This window comes from Gigantopelta aegis, chromosome 9 (assembly GCF_016097555.1).
Source record: "Gigantopelta aegis isolate Gae_Host chromosome 9, Gae_host_genome, whole genome shotgun sequence".
In the NCBI taxonomy this organism is placed as follows: domain Eukaryota; kingdom Metazoa; phylum Mollusca; class Gastropoda; order Neomphalida; family Peltospiridae; genus Gigantopelta; species Gigantopelta aegis.
In genome coordinates this window covers 14,766,625-14,788,649 of record NC_054707.1, presented here as the reverse complement: position 1 = coordinate 14,788,649, position 22,025 = coordinate 14,766,625, and the positions used below count along the sequence as shown (strand labels likewise).

The following is a 22,025-nucleotide window of genomic DNA, read 5'->3' as shown; positions in this document are numbered from 1 at the left end:
CGTAACAATTTGTTTGACGCCATATAATCGTAAATAAAATGTGTTCAGTGCGTCGTTAAATACAACATTTCCTTCTTTGTTACATATCGTCAAAAACAAAGACAAATTTAAACGTCTTTTTCAACTAAGACGTATTGACGGCGCTTGCGATAAATGCGTCTCAGAGTAATTTGTTTTAGGTTAACTTAGACATCATAAAGCGATCAATTTTGTGTGAAACAATATTGTTCTACTCTTCAGTTTGCGACTACATAAAACAAGCATTCTAAGAGTACCTTTACTCGGGCCTAACCAATTTCCGTATGTCCTAAGTTCAAGGGCCATAACTCTGTGAAAACAGATAAATCGCCATGAAAGTCCAACGATCTGTAACAATACATAATACAGTTACATACATTTTTTAATTTCAGTAGCTTGAGGCATTGTGGAAAAAAAGTCCGGAAAAAAACTATACTTAGGCTAGACGGACGGACAGACAACGTTTGTTTTGTTTAACGACACCACTAGAGCACATTGATTTATTAATCATCGGCTACTGGATGTCAAACGTTTAGTATTTTTGACATGTAGTTTTAGCGAGGAAACTCGCTACATTAGTAGTAAGGGATATTGTATATGCCCCATTCTACAGAGCGGATAGCACATACCATTGCCTTTGATATACCAGTCGTTGTGCACTGGCAGGGACGAGAAATAGCCCAATGGGTCCACCGACGAAGCGACCCAACCCCTCAACCCAACCGGTTGGACTGGTAGGGGACTAAAAATACTTAAACATTCAACGTCGTGTTCTGACACAAAACAAAATATTTTAATAAATAAATCTGCCGAGAAGAATCGACCCAGCAGACTCTCAAGCCACGTGCCAGGGATTCGTGATTGACTGCAATAGGTTGAAATTAAATCTATTTTCATTACTCTGGAGGCCGTTTTTATCAATACTGAAATTCAAAACCGTTTTTATCACTACATAAATAAAAATAATCTGATCAATAGTGAAAGTAAACTAATTTAATCAATACTGAAATGGGAGAAAGTTTGATATAATTCAATGTATTTCAGATGTATATTTACGATATTCACGTATGAGTAACGTTTTAGGTGATAGCGATTTCCGCAGTGATCGCTAAACTAGATCCGACATGGTCTGTGGAGTGACAATTTGACTGTGGTGAATAAAAATGAAAGTCAAACAATCAAAAAAAAAAAAAGACATGTTTTATTTAACGACGCACTCAACACATTTTATTTACGGTTATATGGCGTCAGACATATGGTTAAGGACCACACAGATATTGAGAGAGGAAACCCACTGTCGTCACTTCATGGGCTACTCTTTCCGATTGGCAGCAAGGGATCTTTTATATGCACCATCCCACAGACAGGGTAGTACATACCACGACCTTTGATATACCAGTCGTAGTGCACTGGCTGGAACGAGAAATAACCCAATGGGCCCACCGACGGGGATCGATCCACACCGACCGCGCATCGAGCGAACGCTGTACCACTGGGCTACGTCCCGCCCTCAAACATAATCAGTTCTTATCGTTAGTTATCTAAAATGGGGCGGGACGTAGCCCAGTGGTAAAGATCTCGTATTGATGCGTGGTCGCTCTAGGATCGATCCCCTTCGGTGGGCCCATTGGGCTATTTTTCGTTCCATCCAGTGCACCACGACTGATATATTAAAGGCCGTGGTATGTGCTACCCTGTTTGTGGGATGGTGTATATAAAAGATCCCTTGCTACAAGAGCACATTGATTTATTAATCATCCGCATTTGGATGTGAAACATTTGGTAATTGTAATGTGGTCTTAGAGAGGAAACCCGCTACATTTTCCCATTAGTAGCAAGGGATCGTTTATAACTATGTGTGTCTGTGTCTGTATGTGTCTGTGTGTGTCTGTGTGTGTATGTGTCTGTCTGTGTGTGTGTGTATATGTGTCTGTGTGTGTCTGTGTGTGTATGTGTCTGTGTGTGTCTGTGTCTGTATGTGTCTGTGTGTGTATGTGTCTGTGTGTGTCTGTGTGTGTATGTGTATGTGTGTGTGTGTGGGGGATGTTGTTGGGTAATGGGGTTTTGGGGGGTTTTTTGGTTTTTTGTTTGGGTTTTTGTTTTTGGAGGGGGCGTCTTTTGGTTCTTTTGTTTTGGTTCGTTGCTTGGTTTTTATTTTTGTTTGTTTTGTTGTTGGTGTTGCTGCTGTTGTTTTTGTTGTTTTTTGTTTAGTTATTTTTTGTGTGGGTGGGGTTTTTTTTGGAGGTTTTTTGTTGTTGTTGTTGGGTTTTTTGGGGGGAGGGGGCGATGTGTGGGTTTTTGGTGGTGGTGGTGAATTTAGTTATTTTTTCGGTTGTTTATTTATTTATACACACACATACACACACACACACACACATACAGACACACACATACACACACACAGAGACACACACACAAACACACACACACAGGCACACACACACACATACACATACACACACAGACACACAGAGAGACACACACACACACACACACACAGGCACACACACACACACACAGAGAGAGACGACACACACATACACACACACACACACACACACACACACACGCACACACACTTCCTCCACGTTTCCTACAAAACCCCGCCACAGATAGATATCCAACTTCATCCCCACTTTCACGTGTATGTAAACTATGACACCGAGCAAAACCTATTCCGGCTAAAGGTTACACACCACCATTATTTATTAGGCGCTAGTCCATGCAGTTCAATACAATTTCTATATGAGAATATATTGTGTGGAAAATACAACACTATCGAAAGGGCCATGTGACTGCTAATTTTAGGGAGTGCTCTTAACTGACAAGTACCGTGTAAAAACAAATCAACATAGGTGGACCACGAAATTGTTCAGTTAACATCCCTCATGCCTGAGCACCGCCTTGTGTTGCTGCTATACAAGTGGCACTATACCACCTGTACAGTTGTTATTAGTTAGTACTACATATAACAAGTAACTTCAAATCAATGGGTTATTTAAATATTACTGGGGTCAACCTACGTGTAATCATGAAACAAAGATTTCAAAAAAGCATATCAGAATTTTGTAGGTTTTTTTTTATGAGGAACTATTTCCTAAACCGGACTATATTAACCTGCTGCAACACAACACATGGTGGTTTGTTGCCTTAAAGGGACAGACCCTAGTTTTTAACCATCCCATAGACAGGATAACACATACCACGAACTTTGATATACCAGTCGTGGTGCACTGGCTACGTCCCTACCCCTGACGTTTATATGCCCTGTAGTATCGTTCAACAATTTTTTTTTCCCTTCACTACTAGATGGGGCGGAACGTAGCTTAGTGGTAAAGCGTTCGCCTGATATGAGGTCGGTCTTGGATCGATTCCCGTCTGTGGGCCTATTTGGGCAAAGCCGTGTTATGTGCAATCATATCTCTGGCATGGTGCTTATAAAAAAAAAAAAATGCTGCAAATGGACAAATGTAGCGGGTTTCCTCTCTTAGACCATAAATCAGAATTACCAAATGTTTGACATCCAATAGCCGATGATTAATAATTCAATGCGCTCTAGTGCTGTCGTTAAACCAAACAAAACTCTTTTTTTAATTATCTAAACTAGTCAACGACGGTCTGAAATTTGATGTCGCAAGAGCGAACGAAAACGTATTTAGGGAGTGGACCAAAGACCAAAGAACATGCACCAGCTAGGGTACTCCAATGGAAATTGTAAACACACTGCTAAAACAAAAATGTCAGATGTTTGTTTGGAGGGATGGCGTCTCCCGTGGACCCGACCTTGGCCAGACCAAAAGAAGATTATCGTGTTCTTTCAGACGATTACCCCTTCAGAGGAAACGTTCTAAAACTCACACAGACCACGCGTTGTTGTTTTTTGTAATCAAGACCGTATCTCTGTACAAGACAGAACAGAAAGGGTATAATGGGAAAATCGTGGTTGCTTCCATGATCTCTGTTGGGTCTCTCGTCTATAAGAGGACTCACTCCACTTGTACAGACGTCACATCTTTCTTGCACCGACTGTAGGAGGACTGTCACAATCGGCCTTGGTGGTGTAGTAGTTAACCAGTCGGACATAAGGCTGGTAGGTACTGGGTTCACTTCCTGGTACCGGCTCCCACCCAGAGGGAGATTAACGTCTCAGTGAGTAGGTGTAAGACTGCTTTCTCACTAACCACAAGCAACTCATCACTACCGCACTGTTCCGGACAATCAAAATAGCTAAGGCGTTTGGCCAGGGCAGAGTGCTTGGACCGCAATTGGATATAACAACGAAAACATCTATATAGCAATGAATAAATGAAAAGATTCTCAATCCCATATTGGAATCTTTAATTAAAAAAAAAAAAAAATCGTTCATGATCATTTGTTTATTGATTGATTGATTGCTTGGTTGATTGATTGATTGATTGATTGATTCATTCGTTCATTTATCATTCAGTCATACATCAACATGCCAGGTCTGATTTTCCCATGCTCATTCCTGTTGATTAACTTACGGGACGGGACATAGCTCAGTGGTAAAGCGTTCGCTCGATGTCTGGTTGGTCTGGGATCGATCCCCGTCGGTGGGCCCATTGGGCTATTTCTCGTTCCAGCCATTGCACCACGACTGGTATATCGAAGGCCGTGGTATGTACTACCCTGTCTGTGGGATGGTGCATATAAAAGAACCCTTGCAGCTAATCGAAAAGAGTAGCCCATGAAGTGGCGACAGCGGGTTTCCTCTCTAGATATATGTGTGGTCCTTAACCATATGTCTGACGCCATAAAACCGTAAATAAAATGTACTGAGTACATCGTTAAATAAAACATTTATTTTTTCTTTGATTAACTTACCTGCATGAGGACACAATTCGTGTAGTCCGTCCATTCCTGTTTGCTGGCGGGGTCTCGGAACCACGTGGCGTTTTCTGTACAGATCTTCGTGGCATCTGCTAAAAACAATCAAAATGCTACATTAAATAAAAAAAATTAAATAAAAAGATACCTAATTGGTACCCTTAAAAGTCTTGGCGTGTGTGTGTGTGTGTGTGTGTGTGTGTGTGTGTGTGTGTGTGTGTGTGAGTGTGCCCAGGACATCATGCTTGGACCTTAACTGGATAAAGAAGAAGAAGGTTTTGGGGGTTTTAACGACACTACTGGAGCCAATCTCATTAAAATTAGCTCCACTATTACATGTGGATCTAATAGCAGCCAGTTGGAGCTCATGTTCACCAATCAAAACCTTACTTGCAGAATCATGCCAGTGATTTAAAAATAATTTGAAAACATTCCGAATTATCCTGAGGGTATACGACATGTTTCGTGTGAATTACGAATGCCTTAAAACATGTTTTATTTTATAAAATAAATAATTTGTAATGTAAAATTGAAGACTGATTTAGTTTTTAGTTTTTTTAATAAATAAATAATTTGTATTTAAAATTGAAGACTGATAACCCATCCCGTACGTATTGGTATGGTTCGCTGTACTGCGGCCACTAAAATAGACTCGCCCGATATTTTTAGAATTTGCATGCTACCAAATAACGTTATAAAAGGCGAAGTGTGATTGGTCAATATTTAAATTATTATTTACAGACGAAATGTTACTTGGACATTGGAGACTACGCAGTGTTGTTAGCAATCTGATTAAAATTAGTTCTACTGGTCTAAATAAGGCATTCGTAATTCACAGCAAACATGTCGTATACCCTCAGGATAATTCGGAATGTTTTCAAATTATTTTCAAATCACTGGCATGGTTCTGCAAGTAAGGTTTTGATTGGTGGACATGAGCTCCAACTGGCTGCTGTTAGATCCACATGTAATAGTGTTAGTGTAGAAACCTGCTACATTTTTTCCTTTAGTAGCAAGGAATCTTTTATATGCAGCATCCCACAGACAGGATGGCACATACCAATGCCTTAGGTATGCCAGTCGTAGTGCAGAGGTTGGAACGAGAAATAGCCCAATGGGCCCACCGATGGGGATCGATCCCAGACCGACCGCCCATCAGGCGAACACTTTACCACTGGGCTGTGTCCCCCATCACCCACCCTCCGACCAACAACACACCAAATATACAGATACTGGTTTTCTAAACAAGAAAATGTATTTAATGTGTAATATTCCTTGTAAAAACGTTATGTTAAATGGAAACATTATACAATGGGAGCAAACTCGTAGGGTCGTAGGGTCGAACCTCCTCGGTGAACCCATTTTCTGATTGGGTTCTTCCCCCGCCTAAACCAGTGCATCACGGTTTGTATGTCAAAGGCTGTGGTACGTGGTATGGGTGTGTTTTTGTCGTTCCAACCAGTGCACCACAAATGGTCAAAGGCTGTGCTATGTGCTTTCCTGTCTGTGGTAAAGTGAATATAAACGTTCGATTCCTTCTACTGGAGAAATGTAGTGGCAATCCTTTGAATTGGATTGGATATCACATTAACGTGCCTATATCCAGTTAAGGTTCAAGCACGTCTATCCAGGGCACAATCTCTCACTTCGTTAGCGACTGGGTCAGGGACAAAATGGAGGGGGGTAAATTTGAAAATGGGCAGAATTTTGAAAACAGCAATTAGTAAAAAAAAAATCAATAGAATTAAAAATAAAATTTAAAAGTTGCAAACCAAAAATAAAAAAAGTTTACTGCTCGGCCAAATATTTATATAATTTGGAGCATTTCAGAAGGACAGTCCAAAAATAAATAGGAGAAAGAAGAGAGGATCGGACTATTTAATAATATTAAAAAAAAGAAAGTAATTTCGACATAAAATTCTGAACGAAGGTCTAAAAGTTTAAAGACCGATCTATATGTCCACTTGAGTGGCCTTGTTAAGGCCGTCAGGGTGCACAGCTTGTAGGGACAAAACAGAACAGAACAGAACAGAATTTTATTACACCCAGGCCGTTAGGCAACGGCATATGGGGAAACATGAATAATTACATAATATAATAAGTGACAAGACAGGACAGGGTTTACAGGAGAACATTAAATAGTAAATAATATAGTATATGGACAGTTAAATAATATAAATACATGTATACAGAAATACAACGGGTGAACATAACAAAAATACGTATATACAATAAGTCAATAATATTAGGTATAGTAGAATAATTGAAGTTCATTATATAATTTGTTATACATGTACTAGTATATTTCAATTTATTAAAATAGGGATATCTGTGATATAATAATAATGCATATTTAACTGATATGGTATATGTTGATACAAATAGCTATGGTCTTTTAAATTTATCATTAATTTCTTTAATTAATTTGCTGACTTTTCTTAGGACACCTATTTTATTACGATGGCATGCATCCCGTCAAGAAAACCCCTAGATTGACAGTCATTAGACGTTGAAAGTGTAGTGCTGTGCTGAAATACAGATCTTGAGAAGCCGGATCCGTCTGAACGAGAGAGAGAATCAGACTAGGCAGGGGCGTGCGCAGGAAATTTTGTAGGGGGGGTCGAGGTGTCTGGCGAAGCCCGATGACATCTCAGTACTTCCATATCCATTCACAGGAATGTAAAAAATTGGGATATGAAATTTTGTTTCGCCTTGAGCAGGGGGAGGGTTTTGACCCTCAACCCCCCCCCCCCCCCTGCGCACGCGCCTGCTAGGGTATAGTCCAGTCGTCATGGTTTGGTATAGTGGTGCGGACGGGTCCGACTCCGGAGGATACTAGATGGTATCAATATAAAACAAAGTAAAGTTTAGAAAAGAGTAGTAGGGGCAAACCCTTAAAAGAATCGTCTGAATTACCACATATTTGGCATTGTTCTAAACAAACTTTTTAAAACTTGTTTTAAACTCAGGACAGTATTCCCGCTGAATGTGTTTGAACCTTGATTGCTTTGTGAACACGGAAACTGTAAAACGATACATGGTAACCGTAGGATATTACAAATCCCATACAGCGGTCAGTCTGCGTAGATCTAAGAAAGGTGACACGAAATAGCGCTTTCTCGTGGTTCCAATTTAGAATTTCGGTGAATACGAGTGAACTGATTAATGTTAATCCATCGATCAGCCGGTGCTATAACCCGGCCTGGAACCCCCGGCATCTGATCTTGGCGGTATTTCATCATCAGCGTATTCATCAAAGAAGTAAATCATAGACATACAAAGTGGGGCGTCAGTGGCGACCGCACGGACTGAACTCTCTAGTCTGTGAGTTAGGAAACTTGAAGCAATAAAGAACCTGAACTCTTTAATTTTCATTCCTCCTTGGCGTCAGTTATACTCTTGTTCGTCGCGAGATCAGACGAATGAGATGAGACTTGGGGCAGATACTTCAGTTTGACGCAAAAGGTGATGAGGGTACTGGGTTATGTTTCACAGCTAGATAAGTCATATTTCCTACGAAGTAATAATGGAAGGTTACAGGGCAGCAGTCAGACCACAATAGTGTTTTTGGTGGTGCTGTTGGTGGTGGTGGTGTTTCTCGTTGTCATCATCGGGGGGGGGGGTTTCTTTCTTTCGTTTTGCTTCATTTTTTTCTTTGCTGCTTTTGCTCCTTTAGAAGGATTCTTATTTTTATCTCAGTGACAAAATAAATACCATAATTATGTTAGAAGATAGTTTATGTAGATCGAAAATGGTCAAAAAGTTTGGATTTGTTTTGATAATGTTCACATGAAAATATAATTTTGATTTGACGTATTATTATTATTATTTTGATTACAGTGACTTTTCAAAAGTTAGGGGCATAGTTCCCATCCCAGCTCCTAATAAAAAGAAAGTTTTGAAAAAAGAGGGTTGTGACTGGGGAAAGGAGATGAATATCCCACCCCTACCCCCGGTGATGAAATATAGTGTGACGTAAATATATTAGTGCGTATATTGATTTACAAAATACCATAAAATATGTTCTTCAAACTATTTACAACTGAAATATATTTTCAATGACACTCTCATTTCTGCCCTACTACATTCGCGTGAAAATGTCAAGCAATACACATGTGGTTTGACAGGTAGTGAAGTATACTAATAACTGGCATGACGATGCACTTTACAGCAAAGATACTTATCTATATGGCATATAGAAAATAATACATGAGTGGCCGTTAGATACCGTTTACGAGTTGTTTTAAAATGTATCTAACGAGCGATAGTTTTAAGCACATTTTCGACTAAAAGTTATTTACAGCCGTTGCACTTGTAGCTAACTTACGCGTCACAGATGGATGATTGTCAGCTTAACTATACGCCACAGTGTAATCTATTTTCACCGTGTTGTTTTTCATTGGATGCCTGACATTGGTGACCTGGTCACCACCTAGGAGCAGCCAGTCGTTTGTCTTGAAATTGTTAACACACGTACATGTATAAACAACCCATGTGTTATCAAAAATAACGCATGATGTTCTTACCAGGGGGGGGGGGGGGGGGGGGAGGAAGAAACTGTAATAAAACACGTCATTATTATGGATAAAAAGAACAAAGGTTCGACAGCCAAAACTACTTCTCTTTAAAAGCAAATCCGATATACATATTATAGGAAAGTATCCAACGATATCGCTCTCCAAGCTGAATCTCAAGTGCATATTTTTCCCGTTAGATATATTGATTTGCTATTAATGTTTTATTACGGTAACAACTTCACCCATAACTGTAGATAATGGTGTTGATATTACACAAGATACTGGATATTAATACAGCGGTGACTGTCACTGGTGAATGGTGAGTTGAAAGAAAGAAAGAAAGAAATGCTTTATTTACCGATACACTCGACACATTTTAATGTATTATTATATGGCGTCAGACACATTGTTAAGTTAAAATTTGTTTTGTTTAACAACACCCCTAGAGCACATCGGTTAACTAATCATTGGCTAATTATGCATGACAAACATTTAGCAATTGTGATACGTAGTCTTCCTGCTCTATTGAGAAATTATCCCTTGTCGCTTTACGGCGACTGCGGATTTCCTCTTTTACTAACTTGATCAATTATCCAAATATCCATATATGTTAGACACCAATTACGTATAGCCGTATTTAAAATGTGCTAAGTTTTGGTAAACACATATTCTACTCTTTCTTGTTTGCTTTCGAGTATCAAGCCGACACGGGGCCGGAAGTGAAGTCAAAAGAGCGGAAATATTGCTTGATGATTGTTGGAACTCTGGGGAGTTTAAGGTGTGTGGCGAAGCCCATCGTGTTAAAGTAAACCGTCAGGGTTTTCCTAATTACAGATATCACCGTCGAATTTCTGACAAACAAGCCAGTGTCAATAGCATACTGTACAGAATAAGATAGGGATATTCAGACATAACACTAGCTAATGGTCACACACCAGAAAGGAAATGTTTTATTTAACGACGCACTCAACACATTTTATTTACGGTTATATGGCGTCTGACATATGGTTAAAGACCACACAAATATTGAGAGAGAAAAACCGCTGTCGCCACTTCATGGGATACTCTTTTCGATTAGCAGCAAGGGATCTTTTATATGCACCATCCCACAGACAGGGTAGTACATACCACGGCCTTTAATATACCAGTCGTGGTGCACTGGCAGGAACGAGAAATAGCCCAATGGGCCCACCGACGAGGATCGATCCCAGACCGAGCGAGCATCGAGCGAACGCTTTACCACTGGGCTACGTCCCGCCCCCTACGAACACATCAGTGTAAGCTGTTGTAGCGCACGCCTGTCATGGGCGCAGGTTCTGGCGTGTATCATACGATACAGGACTAGCCGATAGGAACAGGATGACATTTTATTATAAACCGAAGCAATGGCATACGACATTGCCATCAGTTGTTTATGCTTTGATATATAGGCATGCTCGAACCAGACACAAATAGTAGAGCAATGACAGAGCATGAGGAAATCAAGTTGACGATTACTGCATGAATGACTCGTAAGTTCACCGCGTGTATTTAAATATTCAACTATTCTTCGCCGCATGATCCAGATGTAATCATAATAGCTGTTGATGCATGGTATTGAGGTCTATTAAGTGCGCCGTGCGGCCCAATACCTCTGACTTCAGCACTCGAAGTTTCTGTTAGGGTTACCTCACCCTTAGTCCATATCTGTCTAACCTCTACCCATTGACCAGGCCAGCTTGGGTGTCCCTAACAGAAGCCAAAGCTTCTGCTGATATAGCTCTCTGGGTCATTGAGACATACAAGCCCCCTTACCACGTCAAGGAATGGACTATGAAGGGGATGATCCGGATCAAACGTACACTGTCTAACTCCTCCTAAAGCGTGGTGTCAAAAATGGCAGGGGCTGGTTGCTCAAATGTTAGTTAGCTTAATCAGTGGTTAAGAGAGATTTTCAAAACCAAGAACCGGATCAATACAAATAATAATTGAAAGAAAGAAAGAAAGAAATTTTTATTTAACAACACATTTTATTTACAGTTATATGGCGTCAGACATATGGTTAAGGACCATACAGATATTAAGAGAGGAAACCCGCTGTCGCCACTTCATGGGCTACTCTTTTCGATTAGCAGCAAGGGATCTTTTATATGCACCATCCCACAGACAGGGTAGTACAGACCACGGCCTTTGATATACCAGTCATGGTGCACTGGCTGGAACGAGAAATAGCGCAATGGGGCCACCGATGGGGATCGATCTCACACCGACCGCGCATCGAGCGAGCGCTGTACCACTGGGCTACGTCCCGCCCCTAAAAATAATAACTGAAGACAAAATGTTGAAACTTGATTTACAATAATCGCAGATATCCATATGTAATAAAATCTAAAGTTTATTTCGTATCTGTACAAAAATAATTAAAAGAAAATGTTAGACTAACCCAGTGTTAATATAGCTATGCTTTGAACCACCAGGCCCAAATTTCTGTCACACCGTTGACGTTGACAGCTTAATCGCCTAATGATGTCTCCTATATGTATTCCACGATGGGGGTGGGGGAGTGGTGGTCTAGTTCAGGAATGACAATGGTGGTACTGATGTTTTTGATATTGTAACACGTTTTATTCCACACTTCTTCAAATCTGAATTGAAATATCCCTTACTTATTCTGTACACTATACATCAGAGAGAACCGCTAATCAATAATATTTGAAACTATCCAAACACATTAATCGTTAAACCTGTATGTTTTCGTGAGCAAACAACATCAGTAAATGTGTGGAGATTAATGGAAATTTAATATCTACTGAGTGATATTTTGACTTGACCTCAGCATCGCCGATGAATATCCGTGATTTAATAAACACTGTAGATAATACTTCAGTCTTATACCCTGACCTAGAAATGTAAAGATCTAAACATTAATGGGCATTTTATGTCCAATAGCGTTTGTCTTGTCTTGACCCCTCTTAGGTTACGAAACGATGTATGTCCTGCCATATCAGCAGCAGGTAGCACTATAACAAACAGCGTCCCATCGGGTCAAAGTTCATCTAACTTTGAATATTGCATAAAATAAGACCGCTCACGCCATTGCATAGACATGTAACAGAACGTTTTGTTTTATAGCGTTATTTCATATGGCAAATAAATTCCTGTACATTAATTTGAACTAGTATCCATGCTTGAAACATATGCAGGGTCCTACTGAATTTGAGAGACGAAATACGCTGCCTTCATTTTGGATTCAGGAAGCGATCGTTCACAGTAGGGGTCAGTGGGGGTGGATCTAAATTAGTCTTTAGAGAGCATGCTGGGAAATGTAGCGGGTTTCCTATAAGATTATATATCAGAATTATTAGTGTTCGACATCCAACAACCGATGATGGTTAAACCAATGTGTTCTAGTAGTGTTGCTAAACAAACACACTTTAACTTATCCATTCGAAGTGTATATCGGCCATTAGTTGTCGACGACATTTTAGATACGATTAGAAATCGGACGGTAGTTTTTGTTGAGTTTGTTTGTTGTTGTTGTTGGGTTGGGGTGTTTTTTTCGGGGGTGGGGGTGGGTGTTTGGGTGGTGGTGGTGGTAAGACTTATGTAATTGTACAGTTGAAAGGCATTAAAGGGACATTCCTGAGTTTGCTGCAATGTTTATGATGTTATCGACTAGTAGAGACTTTTTAACGATTATAATTACATATCAAATATATTTTTCTGCATAGTATATTAATGGCTGTATATTAAACGTGTTTCTGATCGTTCTAATATTTGTACTAGGTTAAATTTCATTTTATTTCCTAAAACAAATTTTTTTCGTACGTATGAAAATCCAGTTTGGGCTTCTTATAAATATTAAGACGACCAGAAACACACTGACTATACAGACATTGATATTCTAAACAAGAAAATATGTTTAATATGTAGGCCTAAGTTTAATCGTAGAAATATTTTATTAGAAGGAAACATCTTACAATGCAGCAAACTCAGGAATGTCCCTTTAACGTTATAAAATGTTATAAGGAGGAAGAGGTATAAAAAAAAAAAAGTCACATTTTGCAATACGTAATTATTGAACGACCTCTTAATTAAGTATGCCCACTTAAAATTTGAATGAGCCCCGGTAAGATGCATCATCTGGCTTCGGGCGTAATAACCCTTGCGCAAAGAATTAAAATTAAAAAAACAAAAAACACCCACCTATGTAAAACGATAGATCTATGATTTCTCTCTATCTTGTAAACTTGTTGTAACACGATAGTAGTCTTATTCTATGTATACCTGTCATTTCTTTCACCCACACACGGGGCGGGAGTAGTCCAGTGGTAAAGCGTTCGCTTGATGCGCGGTCGGTTTAGGATCGATCCCCGTCGGTGGGCCCACTGGACTATTTCTGGTTCCATCCAGTGCACCACGACTGGTATATCAAACGCCGTGGGATGGCGCATATAAAAGATCCCTTGCTGCTAATCGAAAAAGAGTAGCCCATGAAGTGGCGACAGCAGGTTTCCTCTCTCAATATTTGTGTGGTCCTTAGCCATATGTTCGACGCCATATAACCGTAAATAAAATGTAAAGTAAATGTGTTGAGTGCGCCGTTAAATAAAACATTTCCTTCCTTCCTTCTTCACCCACACACATTGAATGGTATTTTGGCATTTTCCGTTAAGTTACGAAAATAGCCGGAAACGTTACCATAAAGACAACAAAATTCCTTTGTCATGACGTCAATAATCCTTTGGCGTGACGTCAACAATGCTTTGATTTAATATGCTCATGGATGTCAGAGCGAAACTACGTACATTTCACTGTACAGAATCGCTGTTTGGCATTTATAATCATATTTAGTTTCATGTAATATGTGCATGGATGTAATACTACCTACCCAACGACCACCGCGAAGTTCTAACCACTGAGCTGCCCTGTTGCAATATTGTGTGCAAGTGACGAGTGGATATATCGATGGAGGTAAGTGTTTGATTTGTTTATTAGCAGTGTCCCTTTAGGGGGGAGGGGCTAATGACATGAGGCGGAATGTCAAGGGAACTTTGGGGGAGGTTTGGATGGGATGAAAATTAATATATAATAAAATTATAACTGTCGCAAACTTTAAGGGCCTCTGATTAGTTTCACTGCTTGTTTGTTTCTTTGTTTGTGTGTTTGTTTCTTTGTTTATCAGGACTGTTGAATTAGGAGGTAGGGTGCGTAAGGGCCATGTCCTCAACATAATGGGGTAAAACGTCAGAAGCAATTATCATGTTAACATTCGCATTTTACGGAAGATTAACGCCTCTATCGTGCGTCGAGTCGAGATATATATGAAGAGTTTAGGCGCAAAACGCGATATATCCATTTTTCATTTTCAGTAAAAGTGATTTTTTTAATTGGCGTATATCGCGTTTTGATAAAATAAACCGGGATTTACCCAATACAATTTCATAAGGATCAATCGCGTTTTGCGGCAAATCAGGCGGGTCTATGATTAGCCCTTACTGGCATACAATAATAGCTTTAACTAAAAACTAGAAAGAAAATGGTTTATATCGCGTTTTGCGTCGTGGTAGGCCATCGGTCTACAGGCTGGTAGGTACTGGGTTCGGATCCCAGTCGAGGCATGGGATTTTTAATCCAGATACCAACTCCAAACCCTGAGTGAGTGCTCCGCAAAGCTCAATGGGTAGGTGTAAACCACTTGCACCGACCAGTGATCCATAACTGGTTCAACAAAGGCCATGGTTTGTGCTATCCTGCCTGTGGGAAGTGCAAATAAAAGATCCCTTGCTGCTAATCGGAAGAATAGCCCATGTAGTGGCGACAGCGGGTTTCCTCTCAAAATCTGTGTGGTCTTTAACCATATGTCTGACGCCATATAACCGTAAATAAAATGTGTTGAATGCGTCGTTAAATAAAACATTTCTTTCTTTCTTTCTATATCTATATATTATATATCTGTGTGCGTGTCTGTGTGTGCGTGCGTGTGGCATCTTTTTGGCACCTGTCTACGCCCGTGAAGTTATATTTGAAAAATGATAATATAAATTAAAAGAGCCATAATTCTGTAGAAAATGGGTAAATGCCAAACTTGATTTGTAAATCTGCATAATAAAGCTATACATGTACACCAAATTTCAACTCAATATCTTCATGCACTGCGAAAAAAATAGAAGTCCAGAAAACTATATATGGGACACACGGACATAGAGATAAACGGGAGGAAACTAATAACATATATTTATTTATGAAATAATAGTTGTAACACATGTTGAAATTGCACGAGAAATCAATCTTTCACACGGAATTCCCTGATGAGAACAGCGGGCGATCGGAGAATTGTCCTATAACTACGCCGCTAACTCCGTTATTTCTGTGTTGGACTGAGTAAGAACGAGACACGAGTGTGTTCAACAAGAAAACCACAAGTCACACTCCCAGGGTCAAACACAGGGTATGGTCAGTGGCGGTGCAACTAGGAGGTCGGGTAGGGGTAAATTAGCTTATGTGACCGGAGTAAAAATGTTAGTTGACTTGTTAAAAGTTGTCCTGGTTAGGAGCTGGTAACGGGATGCGAACACAGTTTCTATCAGCTTCGTTGGCTTAATAATCAGAAATGGCCTTTACTACTCCAGAAGAACCACAAGATCATTGATAAATAGATTTCAGGAATAGGCAAAGCGGTCTTTAATTTTCGTTGTTTGGCTATTTAAAAAAAAAAAGGGAAAAGAACAACAACAAAAAAGACCACATTTCATTTAAATTTGTCAATCGAAAAGGTTGAAATATAAATATGTATTATATGTATACATGTATTATATTCGTTGTGTCCTTAAATTCGTTTGACTGCACTATTGCACGAAATACACGAAATACATGAATGTTTTAAGTGGATTCGCAATAAAGTCGACTGTTGATATACAATAACCTATAGACGGATATTAAAGTTACGAAACCATGATAAACGTATATTATTTATGACCTACTTATTCCTGCCAGTACTTTGTTCTCAAAAACACAGATTCGCGTTAATTTTAAAACACTGCACTTAAAGAACTCCCTGGGTATTTGGTGTTAATTTGATTTTGTGTTTGAATACCCCCTGCATCTTTTTAAAACATCATAAAATATACATGTATTTGATTAGTTTCCATAAATTAGATAAGCCGATACGTTTTATTATACGAACTTCAATTTAGTACGAACGTTCTCAACATATTTAATTGCATGTCCATCCTACAAATATGCGCCACTTGTCAAATGTTATTGAATGAATCTATGCCAGTGAGCCAGAAGGCATAAAGCTAAAACTGTACTGAACTGAACTGAACTGAACTGCACTGCACTGCACTGCACTGCACTGCACTGCACTGCACTGAACTGAACTGAACTGAACTGCACTGCACTGCACTGCACTGCACTGAACTGAACTGAACTGCACTGCACTGTACTCTATTTCACTCAGCTCTGTATCATCGGGGCGGGACGTAGCCTATTGGTAAAACGTTCGCCTGATGCGCGGTCGGTCTAGAATCGATCCCCGTCCGTGGACCCATTGGACTATTCCTCGTTCCAGCCAGTGCACCACGACTGGTATATCAAAGGCTGTGGTATGCGTTGTCCTGTCTGTGGGAAAGTGAAAATAAAATATCCCTTGCTGCATTAGGAAAAAATGTAGCGGGTGTCCTCTGATGACTACGTGTCAGAATTACCAAATGTTTGATATCCAATAGATGTGCTCCAGTGGTGTCGTTAAACAAAATAAACAAACCGTATCATCAGTACTCTAAATGACATTTATGAATACGCAACTCATGGTATTTCACGCAAATCCCACACCAAAAATACAGACTGTGTAAATACAGACTTTGTAAATAAATATAAAAAAATAAGGTTTCCATTTTAATAGTAATTGTTTTGTGCTTACATCCAATTAAAACTCAAGCATCCTGTCCCAGGCACATGCCACAACAATCACTTTGTCAGGGATTATTGTTATCGGTTTGTGAGAAATAATTCGGTGTATTTCACTTCATTTCAACTTGTTTTCATGCTTATATCCAGTTAAGGTTCAAACACGCTGTCCTGGGCACACACCTCGGCTATCTTGGCTGTCTGTCCAGGACAGTGGGTTAGCTGTTAGTTGGTTTGTGGTTAGTGAGAAATAAGAGGGTGTAGTGGCCTTACACCTACCCATTGAGCCCTTAAGAACTCGCTTTGGGTTTGAGCCGGTACCGGGCTGTGAACGTTGTACCTACCAGCCTGTAGTCCGATGGCTTAACAACTGAGCCACCGAGGCCGGTAATTCTGTGTAACAATGATTATGGCTTTAAATCGATGGAGACCAATAAACTGTTCTCCTAAAATTATGTAGGAAAACAATTTCTCTTAGTATCAAATTCACAGTAATTTTGAGAAAAAGAAATTAGCAATATCGGCGAATGATAAGGCGAGCAGTTTTTCGCTCACGTAGAAATCGTGTTATACTAGGAATCGTGAGCGGGAGCAAGTGCTCGCGTCAAACCATAAGGATTGGCGTAGTGGTTAAACTGGGCCGTTTAAACCTCACTCTGGAGTGAGGCATATACTGAGACGCGAACTCAGAACCCACCACTGGCTGGGCACTACTCCACCGGGGATTGAACTGTTCAGTGCATGGAGGTCATTTCCTTTTATGGGTAATGGGAGGAAAGAAACACAGTGTTATGTTTAAAAAATGTTTTCTATAAAACATTTTTTTTTTTTTTTTTAAATCCCTGCTTCCTCGCTAAGTAATCATTTCTGGAAAAGATATTTCATATTTAATTTCTATTTATCATCAAATGTTTAGTCCTCTTTTTTTCAGTTTTACTTATCGTCCTATATTATAATTCAGATTACTTTCTTGGCACTGCAGGAGCGTAACGCGAAATTGTTTTAACCTCAACGGGTGGTGGGGGGGGGGGGGGGATGTTGTGTTCCGCAGCTCAGACTGATTCTGGATTTTCACCCTTGATTGTCAATCGATTGTGGAATATCTGTGTTTGACAGGCGAGCCCCGAGCTGCATTTGAATGGATAATTCAGCATTTCGATATCAAACAGACGGGTGAAGAATAAGACGTCTGCGGTTAATCTCTATTTACTTACGGAAGCCGAGACGATGTCTATCTAGCGACAATGAAACTTCTTTTAAGCAATTTAAAGTCGATATATTGACTTTAGAGAATAAATAGTTTAATGATGCAAAATACAAACAGAGCTAGGCGCTGAATAAACGTGTGTGTTTCCGTTGTGACGTGATATTGAAATCTAATATACAGCAACTGGCAAAAATCTCACAGTCACGTTACGCCAGAAACTATATTGGTAAATGCATCATCGCGCCCAGAAACACTTTATTTTCTCACCACTTGAAGAAAAAACCCAATAACGTTTCAGACGGGGTGGGGTTCAACGCTGGTCAACTGCTAATCTTCGCATTTTGGGAAACAAACCTAAGGATATGTTCAGGCATAATGAGCTGGTCAGAAGCCTTTTCACCGTGTACGTCCGTCCATCAAACTACTCACAATACACTCACGATATTAATTGTGTGTGTGTCTCTCTCTCTCTCTCTCTCTCTCTCTCTCTCTCTCTCTCTCTCTCTCTCTCTCTCTCTCTCTCTCTCTCTCTCTCTCTCTCCCGTCAACAGTGTGTTTAACAAAACACGGCTGTTGATGTATCGCCTCGGTAGCGCAGTAGGTAGCGCGTCAGTCTCATAATCACACAATAAAACAGAGCGATCCTCACCCGGGGCATTATTTTTTTATCTTTTTTTTCATTTCATTTTTCTCCCCCCCCCCCCACCCCCCTCTCTCTCTCTCTCTCTCTCTCTCTCTCTCTCTCTCTCTCTCTCTCTCTCTCTCTCTGTGTCGTGGTATATCACAGGCCATGGTATGGTGCTTATAATGAAAATAAATGTAGCGGGTTTCCTCTCTAAGACTGTCAGAATTACCAAATGTTTCACATCCAAAAGCCGATTATCAATAAATCAATGTGCTCTAGTGGTGTTCTTAATCAAAACGAATTAAAAAAAACTTTCACTCCTAGAATTCATTCTTACAAACGTTTTAGAATCTTAGACTGACGGCTCAAACTTGACTTCTGGGCTGAAACGATAGAAGAGGCGTATTTGTTTAACGAGACCTCGGTGCATTTCTAAATTACGGCTATTTTGGTGCCTAACATATGATGATGTCAACTTTTGGTCGGTAAAAAGAATGAGAGTAAACCCGCAGTGCCGCCATTTAGACTACTTCTATCGACACACCAACAGGGGATCAGTCATATTCACTTTCTCTCGACTCAACGTGCGTGCGGTTTCAAAGAACAAACATTTCAGACGTTTCTCTTACTTCGACAATTCTCTTTTAATGCCACTTGCGTGTCTGGAGCTGCGTGCTGGAACCTCGGGAAATGAACAGGAAGCGTTTTGTACCGTAATATTCCATTTACGTCCGAGTACAGAACATACTCTTTTTTTTGTCAACTCGGAGACGATTCGTGAGGTTTCGATTTTGTGCGCCAGCCACTCGGTGTTCTCGGGCAGATTCGTGGCCATAATGGCACGCCGTAATAGATACACTCTATTTTAGCGACTACAGAACTCGACCAACATCTCAAAGCTCTCCCAGTTCGCGTATTTCCTTTTATTTGAAACCATAATATAGCGAGCGTGATTTCGAGATTGGACATCCAGCTGTGAAGTGATCTTGTAGGGTTTTTTCTGCTAAAGAAATTTAGGTCTTTTCACCTCTTATATCTATAGAATTTTTAAAATCTATTAAGTGGTTTTATATGTCAATACTTTCTCCCTTTTTTCGGGTCGTAAGAAATTCGGGTCTTTTTATATGATTTGTCTTATATTTATGGGCTAGACTGGCTTTTTTGTGTGTTTCACGTTAAATCGTATAATGACATCGGAAACCGATCAAATAGGAATTGTTCGCGAACGTTAGCGTCACTCGCTGTCACTAAACGCAGTCCTGGAATGAAAGTAAAGCCAGCCAAGAGTGATAAACTGCAACATGTGATGCTATCGAATTTGTTAGTAGTGTCATTAAAATTACAAAACCAAGATGACATTCAAAATGGAATCACAGTACAAGAGTTCTGAACTTTATACAATCCCAAGAAATGATTAGAGGTAGTACTAAACCAAATAACTTCCGGCTGGGTCAAAGTCCGAGGTGCAGCGAACTTTTCATAGAGAAGTGAAAACCAAAAGTCCTGTCATTGGTGATAAATGTGTTGGTTGTAAAAAAAAATAGTTTGATTTGGGGAAAAAGAAGTATCCAATTTTATTTCATCTAGTACCTCTGTGTCAAGTAGCATTGTGCTTTAAACATGTATAGGGTACCTGTTAAAAAAGTACTCGAATTTTGTGCGGAACTGGGGTAGTCATACACGCTACCCGTTATCTCAGAAATTACCAGCTTGACCCCAAATTTTTTCTGATTCACTTTAAGGGTGAGGGGTAGTAGTATTTATATCCGCGGTGTATATGTCGATAGATACGCTGCAGGTAGGCGTTTTAGCCACGAATGTTACTATTGTCGTCTATGGGATTTGATTTGATAGTACCTACAAAGTTAACATTACTGTCCCGAGTCAGGCCCCCGATCATATCGAAGGTCGGACTCGGGATGGGCGTGTTCGAAACCCTAGTGGTATATGGACACGTTGAACTAGTTATCTACCTACAAAGTTAAAGTTTATTCTGAAGGAAAGTGCCGTACATAGCCGCAAAATAGCGACATAAGCTAGTCGAACGGGGATATAACTATCGGTAGAGCGCTCGACTGAGATGCTTTGGTCGCAGGATCGAATCCCCTCGGTGGGTTCTTATATCAACAGTCGTGATACATGTATGTACTGTCATGTCTGTGGGAAAGTGTATATTAAAGATCCCTAACTGCTAATGAAAACAATGTATCGGGTTCTCTCTAATAGTTATGTCACGTATGTGTCAGAATTACCAAATGTTTGACACCCAAAACAGGGGCGTAGCGTGATCTGGACCTGGAGGGGTTCGAATATGAACCAAGTGGACTCTTTTTCTATTTCTTGCGAAAGCCAATGATTAAAAAAAAACTCTCTCTCTCTCTCTCTCTCTCTCTCTCTCTCTCTCTCTCTCTCTCTCTCTCTCTCTCTCTCTCTCTCTCTCTCTCTCTCTCTCTCTCTCTCTCTCTCTCTCTCTCTCTCTCTCTCTCTCTCTCTCTCTCTCGTTGTGACGGTACATGCTCTTAATTCTGTTTTCGCCTGTGGCGATATTAATTGTTTTAGAAGGCCGTGGGCAGTTCCAAATGCACTTAGCCAAGTGGGCAACTTGTTACGTCATACCTTTGCGCGACGGTCGTCTATTACACACCCCACCAGTTGCGGAGGCCATGTGGCCAGTAGTTACGTAATACCTCTGCGAGTGCGGTTTCGACGACCGTGATTTTGGCGACCAAGGCGTCAGTAAGTCTGGCGATCAAAGAGAAAAATGCGACTCTGGGAGAGGTGGAATATCAGATGATAGGTGAGGTACCGCGTTGTACCCCCAGGCGATATTCGTTGTCTCTGAGAGTTTTGAATAAATAGCTAGGGTTTAGAGATATCGAGGAGAACCATAGGAAGGTATCCCGGGGGAACGTTGTCCGTC

At 40.2% G+C, this 22,025-nt stretch overlaps 1 protein-coding gene across 1 annotated transcript in view; it reads right to left on the bottom strand.

Annotated features, from left to right (window-relative positions):
• LOC121381461 (calcitonin gene-related peptide type 1 receptor-like) overlaps positions 1 to 22,025 on the bottom strand; it is a 74,432-nt gene that overhangs the window by 27,890 nt on the left and 24,517 nt on the right. Inside the window, exon 2 of the mRNA XM_041510779.1 lies at positions 4,864 to 4,961. Coding sequence (XP_041366713.1) covers positions 4,864 to 4,961 — 98 coding nt within the window. The remainder of the gene's footprint in view (positions 1 to 4,863; positions 4,962 to 22,025) is intronic.